Here is a 14,998-nt window from a genome sequence, read left to right as displayed (position 1 = left end):
TTCCTCTCCTGGGGGTGGCTTGGGTCTCCACTGGCCAAGACAAAGACACGCAGTATTCCACACTTTGGGGGTTTGGGTCAGATCTGCCTGGGATTTATAAAAATGATACTACAAGAAGTCCCATAGTTTTCTGGATGGCTAGGAATTGTAACATTTATGAGGTCCTTATTGCGTCTAGGGCCATATTCTTCTGGGCACAACAGAGAGAAACGAATGGCAGTAAAGATGGTCTTTATTTATGAAGAACTCAAAACATGATCAAGGGCATGAAGGACAGAAAAATACCTTAATACAAAGGTGGAGGCTAACATAGTGCAAACCAAGAGGTTAATGTGGAAGAGGGTGGGGAAAGTTGTCAGAGCCCACTGGGGGCCATGCCTCCAAGGTTTTCAGAAGCTGTCACGATGCCGTCTTCTCTTTACTTCCAATGCAATTTGCTTTTCTCCAAGAGCTAGTAGAAGGGGATACTCTGAAGACACAGAAAAGCTCCTAGTTGGGAAAGTGACCTGAAGCAGTGCTGAGCAAACTTGTTGGGTCCAGGTTAGTACTCCTGTCTGAGACAGCACTCAAGTTTCAAGGCAAACATATTTTCAGCATATGATTTTAGAAAACTAAGTGTAACTGATTTATTTGAAGGTTGGCAGTACTTCAAGGAAAACCAACATTTCCTATGAAATTACTTGCTTTCCACTCTGACTAAACAGGCAGAGACTGATCTGGGAGTAGAAGCGTTCAAACTCTTAAATGTTGCCCACGTCCCTCATTGCACAATGCCAAAAACAACAAAAAACTGCAAAAGGTCATATTCTTTTTTTCCTTATAAAAATGGCTCCTTTCCCCCCCTAACATCCAAGTGCTCAACATGTCACTTTTTAAAACATTTTTTTAGTTTATTCTTGAGAGAGAGAGACAGCACATGAGCAAGGGAGGGGCAGAGAGAGAGGGAGACACAGAATCTGAAGCAGTCTCCGGGCTCTGAGCTGTCAGCACAGAACCCAATGTGGGGCTTGAATCCACAGGCCATGAGATCATGACCTGAGCCAAAGTCAGACGCTTAACTGACTGAGCCACCCAGACTCCCTTTAACATGTCACTGTTTAACTGCCCTTCATCTGTAAAAAGCTTCCGCGCTTGTTGACATGGTTCCGAAGTTACTGCTGGTACTAGAATCTGAGAAGAGTTTTTCCTGGAGGTACACACAAGTGGGACCTGAAGAAATGACCCAAGTTGAGCATCAAAGGGGGAGTGAAAGGGCATCTGCAGCCACGCCTTTGGCTCGGAGGAAATCCCTTCAGTGCAGCTGGCTTTTCCAAATGGATTGTCTGTGGGACTAACGGCACAGGGAGTTCAAGCCAACGTTAGCCTGGGAACCAAGCTGAGGACCCAGGTCTCATCAGTCAGGGGTCTCAGGCCACACACAGTCACCTCTCAGTGCTTCTCCTCTGACACCAAAATGAGCTGCTCACACCAATCTGCCTCAGCAGATTCCTGGTGAGTGAGGCACAAATGATAAGCGGTAGACGTCAAATACGGTATTAAGATGAAATGTTAAGGATGGTTTATCTTTTCCCACTAACATGGTGAGAAGAAATCTTACACGTCTGCCTTTAGGTCATGAAGGAGGATGAGCAACGTAATCATACTTCCAGAAATAAATGAGCTTTCCACTCCAGCATGTGGATGTGAGCTACCTGGCCGGAAGCCATGGCACTGAACTGAACCTGAATTCTGGACAGATCCAAGTCAACAACTGTTCCCCCACCCCACCCCACACCAGTACAGTGATGTTTCTCTTCTACAATCTCTTCTCCATCTTCCTTTGTGCCTGAGAACAATAAGCCCGTGCAGAGCACCTTCCATGGACCTTCAAGCCTGTATTTTGAAAACTTTCTGGAGTTTCCAGAAGAGCCTGCCTTCACCAGAGGCAAGGAGAGCATCTGCTTGTGAGGTGAGGGGGGCAGGGGTGTCTGGGCCTCTTCACTTAATCATCTGGGTTTCTTCATCCGCATCGAAAAACTCCTCCTCTTCCTCGCTTTCACTCCCTAAAGTGTTCTCCTTGTCCCCAGACTGAAACGGAAAAGGAGACCAAGGGCAGTCAAGTGGCACCATGACATTTCTAAAATGGAAATTATTACCTAGCATTCGACACACAGACACATTTTATGATATCTATTTCCCCTAAGAATCGGCCCTGAAGTGAATGAATCACTGGCCATCTTTATGTCTCTCAAAAAATCAGCTGCCATTAATCCCACCTTTGTTTTCTGGCAGTTTTGCTTAGTTCTATTAAATCTAACCAGAATATTCTTCTTCTTTTTTCTTTCCTGAACTCTCATCATCTGAATGATAAAGAGAAAACTACTGCCCGCCTATACCTGTGGGGGATCCAAGGTCTGTAAGGACAGCGCTTCCTCCCCCAGCCTCCGATATGAATACACCTGAAGGTCAGAAATCGTCTCCAGCAGTGGGCTGTTAAGGGTTTCTGGCAATAATAAACTCAGGAGGCCCGAAGCCAGGCCAGTGGCTCCAAAGACAATGAAGGGTAAGGACCGTTGCACATATTTCTGTGGGGGCAGAGAGTAGAACAAAAACATACGAAAACTGAGCATGGGTTTCCCAGCACATGACGTCAGCAGCGTATGACCGAGGGACTGCCCCGGTTACTCTCCAACCCGGCCTCCCCTAGAACGCACCGTCAGGCACCTGTTTGCCCATTGAGAGTCACCCTGGAAGATGGCTGAGTGGTCGCTCAGGCACACAGAAGTGGGGGCGAGAACATAAAAAGGCAGCAGAAGCAGTGGGGAGGGGAGGGCTTTCCCTCCAGGCAACTCACTTAAAACACGGGCATCTGCACATACTCTTCGCTTGGGAGACCCCCCAAATACTTGCTCGTGATGGACTTCCAAGTTCTCAGCCCTGGAATCGGCCAACTGAGCCCACGCTTGCTTGCTCATTCACTTAGCACCACAGCCAGGGGGACAGGGGTTAAAGGTGTCAACACCCCGTAAAGAAAGAGAGAAGCCCGGAGAACCTAGCACACCGCGTGTTCTGGAAACTACCTGAACCAAACACAACACTTCAAGATTGCTTCAGAGACATTCTTGGGAATATTTACGTAGTTTCTTTAAACACAAGCCGGTTCAGGGTGCCTGGGGGCTCAGTCGGTGAAGCGTCCCACTTCGGCTCAGGTCAGGATCTCACGGTTCCTGAGTTCGAGCCCTGCGTCGGGTTCTGTGCTGACGGCTCAGAGCCTGAGGCCTGCTTCACATTTTGTGTCTCCCTCTCTCTCTGCCCTACCCCCACTTGCACTCTGTCTCTGTCTCTCAAAAATGAATAAATGTATAAAAAAATGGAACACAAACAAGATAACACAGAAGACTATCTTTGTGGGGTGCTTCTCTGGGGCCCTTGTGAGCAGATTAACATTCTTAAATGCGTGCACAGGACTGGCTTAGCAGGATCGCTTTCTTGCTTGGGCTTCTGAACTCTGTGGATAGGACTGCTACTAGTTAGGATCTCCTCTTGGAGAGTAAGTTCCTGATTTTTCAGAAGTAAAGAGATGATGGAGATGATGGAGAAGTTGGCAGGGGGGAATGGAGGTGATGGGGAGCAGGGAGGAGAGAATCCCACCTCCGGGCGCCCATGTGGAAACACGGGTCCAACACGTGGGTGTGTCACTGAATCAAGGTGGACCGATGCTCTGACCTCTCCTCAACCAAGCAGGCATTGGTAGAGACCGAGCACTGGGTTTCTTAGCGGCCCAGGAGGGCCACCCGAAGTCGGAGCTCTTTGGAGACAACCCCCCGATACATTTTGCAGAATGGAGCTAATCCATATGAGGGTCTTGTAACGTGAAATTAACCATGAAACGTGAAAAGCGATGCTCATGAAAAGGAAGGGTGCTCAGAAAAGGAAAGGCATTTCCAAGACGTCCGCTTGTACTGATGATACCNGATTTAAAAAAAAAAAAAAAAAAAAAAGCTGTTTTTTAGCTTTGCTGCTTTACCTGTTTGTATTCTTGCTAAGACCTGCAGCCTCACCCCCACACGTCCCATGCCTGTAATGTAAACAGCATATGTCCTTGTAAGGGGCAAGGAGTTAATGATTTCTCTAGAACAGATAACATCTAAGGAAGAGGCGAGCGAGAATGACCAGAGGAAGCTATTGTATGTGCGTATTCCAGACCCTGGGGTAGACAGCTCGCCGCCCTGTCTGGCTCCGAGGAGTAGTACGTGGGCCGTCATCTGTGTCCTAACCGGTTCCTGGATGGCTGAGAGGACACGGCCCCCAGACCCCCGTCCTCCCGAAAAACCCTGATTCTGAACATCGACAAGATCTCTCCTTTCCTTCCTGAACCTCGCGGACACTCACTCTGTGTGTATCTGCTCTCTCTGTGTCTTCAATAAACTGCTTTCACCTTCTGGGGGGTGGGCAGGCGGGACCCCCTCCGGGTGCGCGGACCTGGCTGCCAGCATGGCTGGCAAGTGGCGAGAGGAACTGCCTGAGTGAGGAAGAGCCGTCCACACACCAAATCCAGCCCGCCTTCGATGGGGCCCAGCTGGGAAGGCCACGGGTCCCACCGAGCGCAGACATGCGAGGGACTCCGAGGACTCTGTCAGGAACCTGAACATTTCAAGATCAGAAGGATTCTCAGGGCTGCCGTTTAATCTATCCCCTTTCTTTTGACTATGAAATTTAGAAAATGCTAGAAACCCTTACTAGACACACTGCTAGGCCATATTTCCTCTTCTAATTTTCTTTTTAATTTTTTAACGTTTATTTATTTTTGAGAGACAGAGTGCACATGGGGTAAGGGCAGAGTGAGAGGGAGACACGGAATCTGAAGCAGGCTCCAGGCTCTGAGCTGCCAGCACAGAGCCTGACTCGGGGCTCGAACCCACAAACCGCGAGACCATGACCTGAGCCGAAGTTGGACGCTTCACCAACTAAGCCCCCCAGGCGCCCCTAACTTTCTTTTCTAAGTGGTATGCCCTTGAGCAAGTTACTTAACCTGCTTCTGCTGACCTTCTCAAGTTTAACAGAGGATAACAATAACGCCTGCCTCATGGGGTTACTGAGAACATTACATGAGATGCTATATGCTGAAGTGCTCAGCATACAGCCCAGCTCGCAGCCAAAGCTTAAGAAATATTCGCTGACTAACCAATGAGTGGAGGCAGGAAGGGGCAAGCTGGCCTTCGCTAACTCTCCGGTGAATGCGGATCAGCGCACAGTCAGAGCCTCTGATACGAGTCCCTCCACCCAGAGGGATCCCTAACCTACAGCATCCTTAATCTAAAAGATGCAGGCTTCACACAGGCTGATGGTTCATTCACCACTTTCCACTCAAAGGCATAAGCATTTCCGAGGCAGAACATCAAGAAAAACGAAACTAGGAGGCACAAACCAACCAGTGAAGGGACGAAGGGAGCAAGAATCCCACCAACTCGGGAGAACATGGAACAAGTTCCGAGCCCAACGTTCCTGGAAGGAATAGAAAAGGGAGGGGCGGTCAGTAAACTCTGGGTGGACTTTAAAGATGCTGCAGGACAGTGGGCCTAGAGTAGTGAGTCCCACAGTGGAGGAGGCACAGGCTGCTGTGGAACAGTGCTGCTTACTGGAACATTCTGAGATGCTGGGAATGTCCTATAACTGCACCGTCCAGTACGGAAGCTGCTGGAAGCCTGCGGCTGTGAGCCCTTGAAATGTGGCTAGGTAGAATGAGGAACTGGATTTTTTTTAAATGTGTATTTATTTTTGAGAGAGACAGAAAAAAAAAGAGAGAGAGACAGAGTGTGCACGGGGGAGGTGCAGAGAGAGAGGGAGACACAGAGTCCGAAGGAGGCTCCAGGCTCTGAGCTGCGAACACAGAGCCCGATGCGGGGCTCAAACTCACAAACCATGAGCTCTATGACCTGAACCTAAATCAAGAATCAGAAGCTTAACTGACTGAGCCACCCAGGCACCAAAATGGGTCTATTATTTTATAAAAATTTAAAGTTTATTTTTTTTTTTGAGAGAGAGAGAGAGAGACAGTATGCACAGGAGAGAGGCAGAGAGGGAGACAGTACAAAGCAGGCTCTAGGCTCTGAGCTGTCTGCACAGAGCCCGATGCGGGGCTCAAACTCATGAGCCGTGAGATCATGACCTGAGCTAAAGTCAGACGCTTCACTGACTGGGCCACCCAGGCACCCCAAGGAACTGGATTTTTAATTTATGTCACTTTAATTGATTTAAATTTAATAGTCACATGAGGCTAGTAACTACCACATTGGACAGTGCAGTTAGGATAGAGGATGGCACAGAAATGGCCATGTGACCATTTCTTGTCAAATGTTCTCATGGGGTTTTGTGTGTGAGGTTTCCTATGAATTAATATAGCCACGGAGAGGCAGGGCTCTGTGATCTGAGAAGCTTGCCCATTTCCTTAAAGTCAAGTAACTGGCGATTAAAGGGTCAGGCATATAAATAGGAACTGACTGAGCACATCTTCTCAGTAAACCAGGAGCATTACGTTTGTGAGGAGTGTGGACACACAAGAGGGGGTAGGGGTGGGAAGGAGAAGGGTTACAGGCAGGGTGGCCATCCATCACCCTCTCACCCGCTCAGGGTTAGTAAGGCCCATATTCATTCCCAAAACTGTCCCAGTTTGGACAAAATGATCACCCTAGTTTTATAGCCAGCAGGCAGAGAGAACAGGTCAGAGGAATAATTAGGAAATGACTAGTCAATCACGGGAAGTCTGGGGAAAACTGGGGGAAAAGGGGCCTTAAATTCATAGGCAGAAAGAACCGTTAAATTTGTGCGGGTGCGGGAACCTGTGGAACGCTGCTCCAAAGGACTAGGGAAGGGCTGACCTAGGGAGTGCCCGCTGGGCTCGCAGAGGTGATTCTGAGGCGGCTAAGCTGGGTCCCTGCCCTTCAAATTTCCGTGTGTGATTCATTTTCTGACTTCTTTTAGGAGGGGACGCTTCGGATAGAACATGTTTTTAATATAAGCATGTCCTACTCGTTAGAAACCACATTTAACAACTAATATGTAAGCCTCATCTTCAGTTATTACTATATGGAATTATCTTTTTTTAGGTTTATTTATTTATTTTGAGAGGCAGAGCTTGATTGAGGGGAAGAGCAAGGGAGGGGTAGAGAGAGAATCCCAAGCAGGCTCTGCACTGTCAGTGTGGAGCCTTACATGGGTCTCAAACTCACGAACTGTGAGAGCATGATGTGAGTGGAAATCAAGAGTCGGACGCTCAACCAACTAAGCCACCCATGTGACCCTGGATTATCTTTTTTAAAATGTGTATATCTTGTGTTGAAATGTAGGTTCTGGGAGAACAGGGACCCCGGTCCCCTTGTCTGTCTGTGCCTGACGAAGGATGAGTGACTGAATAAATCAAGTCCGCAGAAATAAAAATGGCATCCGAGCTCTATTTGATTGATGAGATGTGCTTAGCGGAGAGTGCCTCTCTCCCGGTTTACACGAGGGGGTTCGGCCCAAAATACAGCTATGCTTTCCTCAGCCAAATGGGCCAAGTGTGGTCTACACAGACAGTTTCTGGGCTTGCAGCTGCTCGTGGAAGTGTTGCTGGCCCCCGCTGCCTACACGCCCAGTGGAATGAGAACCATACCTCTGTTGCCGTGAGCATCTACAGCGAAACATGCGGGATGTGAGGCGCACCTGATGGCCGTGGGGTACAGCTCAGACGTGTAGATGTACACCACGTTAAAGGCAGCACTGATCGTCAGCTTCCCGAGCAGAGCCAGGGAATGGCTGTTCACCACTGCAAGCACGCCTGTGCCTGAGGAGGACAAGGGTTAAGAGCTGTGAGGTCCTTCCGGGGGAAAATTCCTTTCAGTGACACGTTTAATCCTATAGGAGCCAGAGGCATTCACTTGACCTCAAACAGTGAGGAGGTGGTATAACTGAACACACGTTCAGAAGGTTTAGTGAGCACACGCAACACACACACACACAGACACACACACACACACACACACACACAAAGAATCTTCCATGTCTTGGCCGTCCCTGTGAAGGCTTCCAACATGGCAGTCATTATGGAGGTTGAACTTGCCCGCTCTTCAATGGCAGAGCTCTTGGAATGCTTCTGTAGGATAGTAAAGCAAGCTTCATGGGGATCATAAGTCTTGCCCAGCACGGGGGCTACTCGCCTCTCCTTCCCAAGCTTATTCCCCACCCAGTGATGTGAAATGGTGGTTTGCATGATGGGCCTTGGCACATGTGGAGGAGGTCTGACACATGTAAGAGACAGAGGCAAGGTCCAGAAAATCTCCTCTCTGCAGGTTGTATTTCCTGGTGTTCCATTGGAGGATAAGGAATAATCCCATTAAATTACAATCAGAAGGTATAAAACATTAATGTTCTTTAAAGAACAAGACTCTCAACATGGAACTACTTCTAATCTTTCTTCCTCTCCAAACTCCTACTTGAATTACTAATCGCCAATGACAGTGCAATTTCTTAACGTAACGTTTTTACATAAAATGCAAAAATACATTTTATGGCAGTTCATTTCCCTATCAAAAATATGATCAGGGGCACCGGGGTGGCTCAGTCGGCTAAGCCTCTGACTCTTGGTTTTGGCTCAGGTCATGATCTTGCAACTTTGTGTGTTTGAGCCCTGCATGGGGCTTTGTGCCAACAGTGCAGAGCCTGCTTTGGATTCTCTCTTTCCCTCTCTCTCTGCGCGTCCCCAACCCATGCTGTCTCTGTCTCTCTCAAAATAAATAAATAAACTTTAAAAAAATATTATCAGGGCACCTGGGTGGCTCAGTCAGTTAAGCGTCCGAATTCAGCTCAGGTCATGATCTCATGATTCATGAGTTCAAGCCCCGCATCAGTCTCTGTTCTGACAGCCCGGAGCCTAGAGCCTGCTCTTGATTCTGGGTCTCCCTCTCTTTCTGCCCCTCCCCTGCTTGCTCTCCCTCTCTCTCTCCCTCTCTCTCTCTCTCTCTCTCTCTCAAAAAAAAAAAGCCACTAAAAAATTTTAAGAATACTACCAATTATCTCACGGTTCTTTCCTTTATTAACATTATTCTCCCTGGGATCTTAACAATGTAATTATTCCCTTTCAAACATATTTAACCTTTCCCTTCCATATTCACTCATCTCTGCTTTCAAAATAACAATTTCTCCTTCTGAGGAAAAAAGAAATCCTATTGACTCAGTTGTACTTTCTCCCTTTGCTAGCAAACATCTTCAATGAGTGAGCAACTCTCTGTTGCCCTCTCTGCATCTGCCCTGTAGCTCACTGTGTTCTGACTTCTAATAGCATCCTCTCCTGAAAGTCCTACTCTTGAAGGTCAACAGTGAAGTCCTAATCACCAAAGTAATTGCCTCTCATTGCCCTTGACATTTCTGCCAAATAGAATACACTTGTCCCTTCCCTGGGACAGCTTGCAGGGCTCAAAGAAACCACTCCACCCTTAAAAGCTCAAAAGCAATATCCTTTCCTCCTTATTTCCTGATCCATTAAGGTGGCATGCTGCAGACACACTTCTGTAGTTGCTTACTTTTCCGTCTTGTCTGCCCCAAATATATTTTGAGTTACTCCAGGCGAAGGCTGGTATCCTGTTTGTATCTGTGCCCCTCACTGCATACCGTCTGCGGTAGTACAGTACTCAGCGGTGCTCGCTACATTATCTGTGGAACAACTAAGTAGAAGGACTACAATAGGGATTAATTTGGTGAAAAGAATCTGTGTTCAGGTTCTTTTGACTTCTAAGGAGGGGGTGATTTAAACACGCTATCCTCAAGTGTGTTTCACCTTCCCTGCTTGACGATGAAATAAATCTTCACCTACTTTAAAGATGGCGTCCCAAACACAGTGGCCCAGGCACTGCCAAACCCGACCATCTGGGGCTTTCTCCTCCTCTGCCAGGCTGTTTGGAAGAACATGCTAGTTCTTTTAAGGGCTGAATATATTATTTTTAGCCATGGGGTGCTTCTAGAAAAACAACAATGCTTCTTAGCATTTTCCCCAAGATATATGTCTGCACTTGAGATCTAACAATCTCTTCAATTAAACCAATAATAAGGCAATTCATCAAGGGCATTTATTTTCCAGAAAACTTAGTGTGTCAATAAAAGGTGGCCTTGACACAAACAGAAATGTGCATATTTGCTTTACTGCAAATGATCTCTGGGATTATTTTCAATCCATACAGGATGGCGTCTTTCAGAACTGTAGAGTGACACTCTAACATCCTTAACAACAGGTTAGGGGGTTGCCATCCTGAAAACTGAATTCTAGTGGCACACCACAGAAGACTTTACAAAAAAATTCTTTTAGTGTTTATTTATTTTTGAGACAGAGAGAGACAGAGTGTGAGTGGGGGAGAGGCAGAGAGAGACACACACAGAATCCGCAGCCGACTCCAGGCTCTGAGCTGTCAGCACAGAGCCCTACATGGGGCTCAAACTCACGAACCATGAGATCATGACCAGAGCTGAAGTTGGATGCTTAACCGACTGAGCCACCCAGGTGCTCCCAAAAGACTTTTATCTAGACACCCGCAGGATCCAAAGCTGTAAGAAGTCTTTTGTGTGAAGCTCAGGACACTTCCAGCTGTAACCCATTTGTGGGGCGTGGCTCTGGCCGTGTACCGGTGCTTGCAGCAGCCCAACACCTCAGCAGATGCCTGAAACTTCTCTTGTGCGGTCCTGCCAATGGAGTCTGAGTCACCACTCGAATCTGGGGGGAGTTCACTTTAACCCAAGGTAGCCCATGTCGATTTCAGACAGCTCTGTTGATTAGAAAATTCCTCATCTAATAAAGGGTCAGTATCTGAAATCTATAAAGAACTTACCAAACTCAACACCCCAAAACCAAATAACCCAGTGAAGAAATGGGCAGAAGACATGAATAGACACTTTTCCAAAGAAGACATCCAACAGACACATGAAAAGATGCTCAACATCGCCCATCATCAGGGAAGTACAAATCAAAACCACAATGAGATACTACCTTGCACCTAGAGTGGCTAAAATTATCAACTCAGGAAATAACAGATGTTGGTGAGGATGTGGAGAAACGGGAACCCTTTTGCACTGTTGGTGGGAATGCAAACTGGTACAGCTCACTCTGGAAAACAGTATGGAGGGTCCTCAAAAAATTAAAAATAGAACTACCCTATGACCCAATAATTGCTCTATTAGGTATTTATCCAAGGGATACAGATATGCTGATTCAAAGAGGCACATGCACCCCACCATTTATAGCAGCGCTATCAATAACAGCCAAATTATGAAAAGAGCCCAAATGTCCACTGACTGATGAATGGATATAGAAGATGTGGTTTATGAATACAACGGAATAGTACTTAGTGATGAAAAAGAATGCAATCTTGCCATTTGCAACAATGTGGATAGAACTAGAGAGTATTATGCTAAGCAAAATAAGTCAGAAAAAGACATATGTCATTTGATTTCACTCACATGTGGAATTTGAGAAACTTGACAGATGAACATAGGGGAAGGGAAGGAAAAATAAGATAAAAACAGAGATGGAGGCAAACCTTAAGAGACCCTTAAATACAGAGAACAAACTGAGGGTTGCAGGAGGGGATGTGGGTGGGGGATCGGTTAAATGAGTGATGGGCATTAAGGAGGGCACTTTTGAGGATGAGCACTGGCTGTCATATGTAAGAGATGAATAGTTCTACCCCTGAAGCCAAGACTATACTGTATGTTAACTAACTTGAATTTAAATTTTAATAAAAAGGAATTTCTTATCCTTTTTAAAAAAAAGTTTATTTATCTAAGAGAGAGAAAGGGAGGAGCAGAGAGAGAGGGAGAGCGAATCCCAAGCAGGCTCCATGCTGTCAGTTCAGAGCCCGATATGGGGCTCAAACTCACAAACTGTGAGATCATGAATTGAGTCAAAATCAAGAGTTGGGGGTTTAACCGAATGAGCCACCCAGGCGCCCCTCTTATCCTCTTTGAGTCTCCTTCCTGGGGAGGTTCTAGACTCTTGGGTCATCCTGGATCAATATTTAGGAGTGCTTTGTAGCCACTGGGCTAAATCCTTTGATTCTTGACCTGGGTTCTTTATCTGAAAATAAAATCAGATATTACTATCTACTACCAGTGAATATCCAAAGTGACTGTTTAGAAAAAAAGAGTGATTTAAAAAGGAAAATTAAACTCAATTATCTTTGAGGGAAAAAGGCAATTCTTAAAACACCTGCATCCTTCACAGCACTATATTCAAGAGGTTATCAGTTTTTTCCAATGATGCAGTTGTACGAACATCATTCTTGGTACTAGCTATCTGCAAGTTTCCTTAGAGCCCATTTGAGGTCATCAGGACAAAAAGTACGTTTTAGTCACATTTCACTGACCCAAAATAGTAAAAATTAAACTTAATCATCTACTTCATTCACTAGGTGATTATGGCAAATTTGGAATGGCTCGTGTATATGTTAAAATTCTTTAAGACAGTGGTATGCCCTCTGCTAGGATACATAATTATGGGTAAAACCCCACAATTCATTTGCTTCCTGTTTGTTTTTTAAAGAAATATACCCTATATGCACAAAGTTCTGTCACTATAGCTTCACCATTTCTAAAATTTCACATGAAAGAAATGATTCAGTTTGTGGACTTCTGTGTCTAGTGTCTTTTAGTTAGCATTAATGCTTCTGACATTTATCTGTGTTATTGTGGGTACCCATAGGTCACAGTTCAATCCTTTTGTTATAGTTGTTAAGTAGTACTTCACTGTATGAATATGTCACAGTGTGGTATGATGGATTCTTCCAATGGTGGGTATTGGGGTCCTTCCAGTGTGGGGCTATTATTAATAAACCTACTATGAACATTTGCATCAAAGTCTTTGTGCAAATCTGGGGCACCTGGGTGGCTCAGTCGGTTAAGCATCCGACTTTGGCTCAGGTCATGATCTCACGGTTCGTGGGTTTGAGCCCTGTGTCGGGCTTTGTGCTGACAGCTAACTCAGAGCCTGGAGCCTGTTTCACATTCTGTGTCTCCCTCTCTCTCTGACCCTCCCCTGCTCACGCTGCCTCTCTGTCTCTGTCTCTCAGAAATAAATAAAACATAAAAAAAAAACAATTAAAAAAACACAAAGTTTGTGGCAAATCTGTGTTTCTGCTTCCCTTCAGTAAAGGTGATCATATAGCAAGTGTATATTTCCCTTTTAAACAAGCTACTACTGTTTTTCAAAGTGTCCATACCGTTTTACATTTCTATCAGCAGTATATAAGAGTTCTGGTTCTTCCTTATCATTGTCCGTGTTTGGTATGGCAGTCGTTTTTTTTTGTTTGTTTGTTTGTTTGGTTGGTTTTTTTAATGTGTATTTATTTATTTTGAAAGAGAGGGAGAGCGCATGCATGTGTGTGGGGAGGGGCGGGGGGGGGGGGAGAGAATCCCAAGCAGGCTCCACACCCAGCATGGAGCCCGATGCAGGGCTCAATCCCACGACCCTGGGATTATGACCTAAGCCGAAATCAAGAGTGGGATGCTCAACCCATTGACCCAGCCAGGCACACGGCTCATTCTTAAATTTTAGCCATTAGAAGAGGTGTGTAGTGGTAGATCTTGCGGTTCTGATTTCCATTTCCCTAGTGTCTAATGACTGGACATCTTTCCCCACTTATTTACCATTTTTTAAATTCTTTTTCAGATGTGCCTGTTCAAATCTTCTGCCCATTTTCTCCCCTCACTATAAATGGCAAGAGTCATTCTATATTCTGGGGATAAGTCCTTTATCAGGTATGTTTTACAACTGCTTTTCCCAGTCTGTGCCTTGCTTTTCATGTCTTTAATTATGTCTTTCATAAAGCAAAAGCTTTTAATTTTGCTGAAGTCTAAGTAACAATTTCTTTTCATTTTGTGCTTTCTTTGCCCTATTTGAGAAATCTTTGCCTAAACTGAAGTCACTAAGATTTTTCTTCTACGTTCTCTTATAGAAGTTGTATGGTTTTAGCCTTTACATTTAAGTCTCTCACCCATTTTGAGTTAATTACTGCATATGATGTGACAGGCAAGTTGAAGTTACATGTTTTGCACATGGATAGCCAATTTTTCCAGCACTAAGGGGTGAAAAGATTATCTTTTTGTCATTTAACTGACTTGTCACCTTTGCCAAAAATCAATTAACCAGGTGCATTTTTCTCTTCATAATGTTATAATTGGATAAAACATTAAAAGGTGATCAAAACCTCAGGCCCCCTCAAGAAATAAAAGTCACCTGACCATATCCATGGGTTTATTTCATACTAAATTCTGTCTTATTATCTATATAGCCATTGCTATCTGCCAGTATCATACTGTCCTGTTTCATGTAACTTTGTAGATTGTTTTAAAATCAGGTAGGGCAAGCCTTCCAACTTTCTTTTTATTTTTTTTAATTAAAATTTTTTTAAATTATTTATTTCTGAGATAGAGAGACAGTGTGAGCAGGGGAGGGTCAGAGAGAGAGGGAGATACAGAATGTGAAATAGGCTCCAGGCTCTGACCTGTCAGCACAGAACCCGACATGGGGCTCGAACCCATGAACTGTGAGATCATGACCTGAGCCAAAGTCGGACGCTTAACCAACTGAGCCACCCAGGCACCCCCCAACTTTATTTTTTTTTTTTATAAAACTTATTTTGGATAGTCTAGATCCTTTACATCTCCATACAAATTTTGGTATTAATTTGTCAATATCTGTCCACAAAAAGAAGTCTGTTGGAAATTTTATTGGGACTGATTGCGCCAAAGGCAGTTTGATTTGGGGAGAACTGACACCTTAAACAGTATCTTTGGACCCTTAGTATGGTAATCTCTTCATTTATTGTATTATTATTATTACCACCAATTCATTTATGTAGTCCCTTCTTTGATTTCTCTCATCAGCATTTTATATTTTACAGTTTTCTATAGGTCTGAAACATATTTTGTAAAACGTATCCCTAAATACATTTTTTAAAAAATTTATTACAAATGGTATTGTTTTCTTTCAATTTTATTT

General features: G+C 45.0%; 1 protein-coding gene across 1 annotated transcript in view; it reads right to left on the bottom strand.

Moving 5' to 3' along the window:
- Positions 1-214: 214 nt before the first annotated feature.
- SLC22A15 (solute carrier family 22 member 15) overlaps positions 215-14,998 on the bottom strand; it is an 86,629-nt gene continuing 71,845 nt past the window's right edge. The window contains exons 10-13 of the mRNA XM_077767842.1: positions 7,681-7,801; positions 5,412-5,484; positions 2,376-2,564; positions 215-2,067 (exon numbers count right to left, since the gene is read on the bottom strand). Coding sequence (XP_077623968.1) covers positions 1,978-2,067; positions 2,376-2,564; positions 5,412-5,484; positions 7,681-7,801 — 473 coding nt within the window. The 3' untranslated portion in view covers positions 215-1,977. The remainder of the gene's footprint in view (positions 2,068-2,375; positions 2,565-5,411; positions 5,485-7,680; positions 7,802-14,998) is intronic.

Source organism: Crocuta crocuta, unplaced genomic scaffold (assembly GCF_008692635.1).
Source record: "Crocuta crocuta isolate KB4526 unplaced genomic scaffold, BGI_CrCroc_1.0 scaffold180, whole genome shotgun sequence".
NCBI classification, from domain to species: domain Eukaryota; kingdom Metazoa; phylum Chordata; class Mammalia; order Carnivora; family Hyaenidae; genus Crocuta; species Crocuta crocuta.
This window is presented reverse-complemented; position numbering and strand designations above follow the sequence as displayed.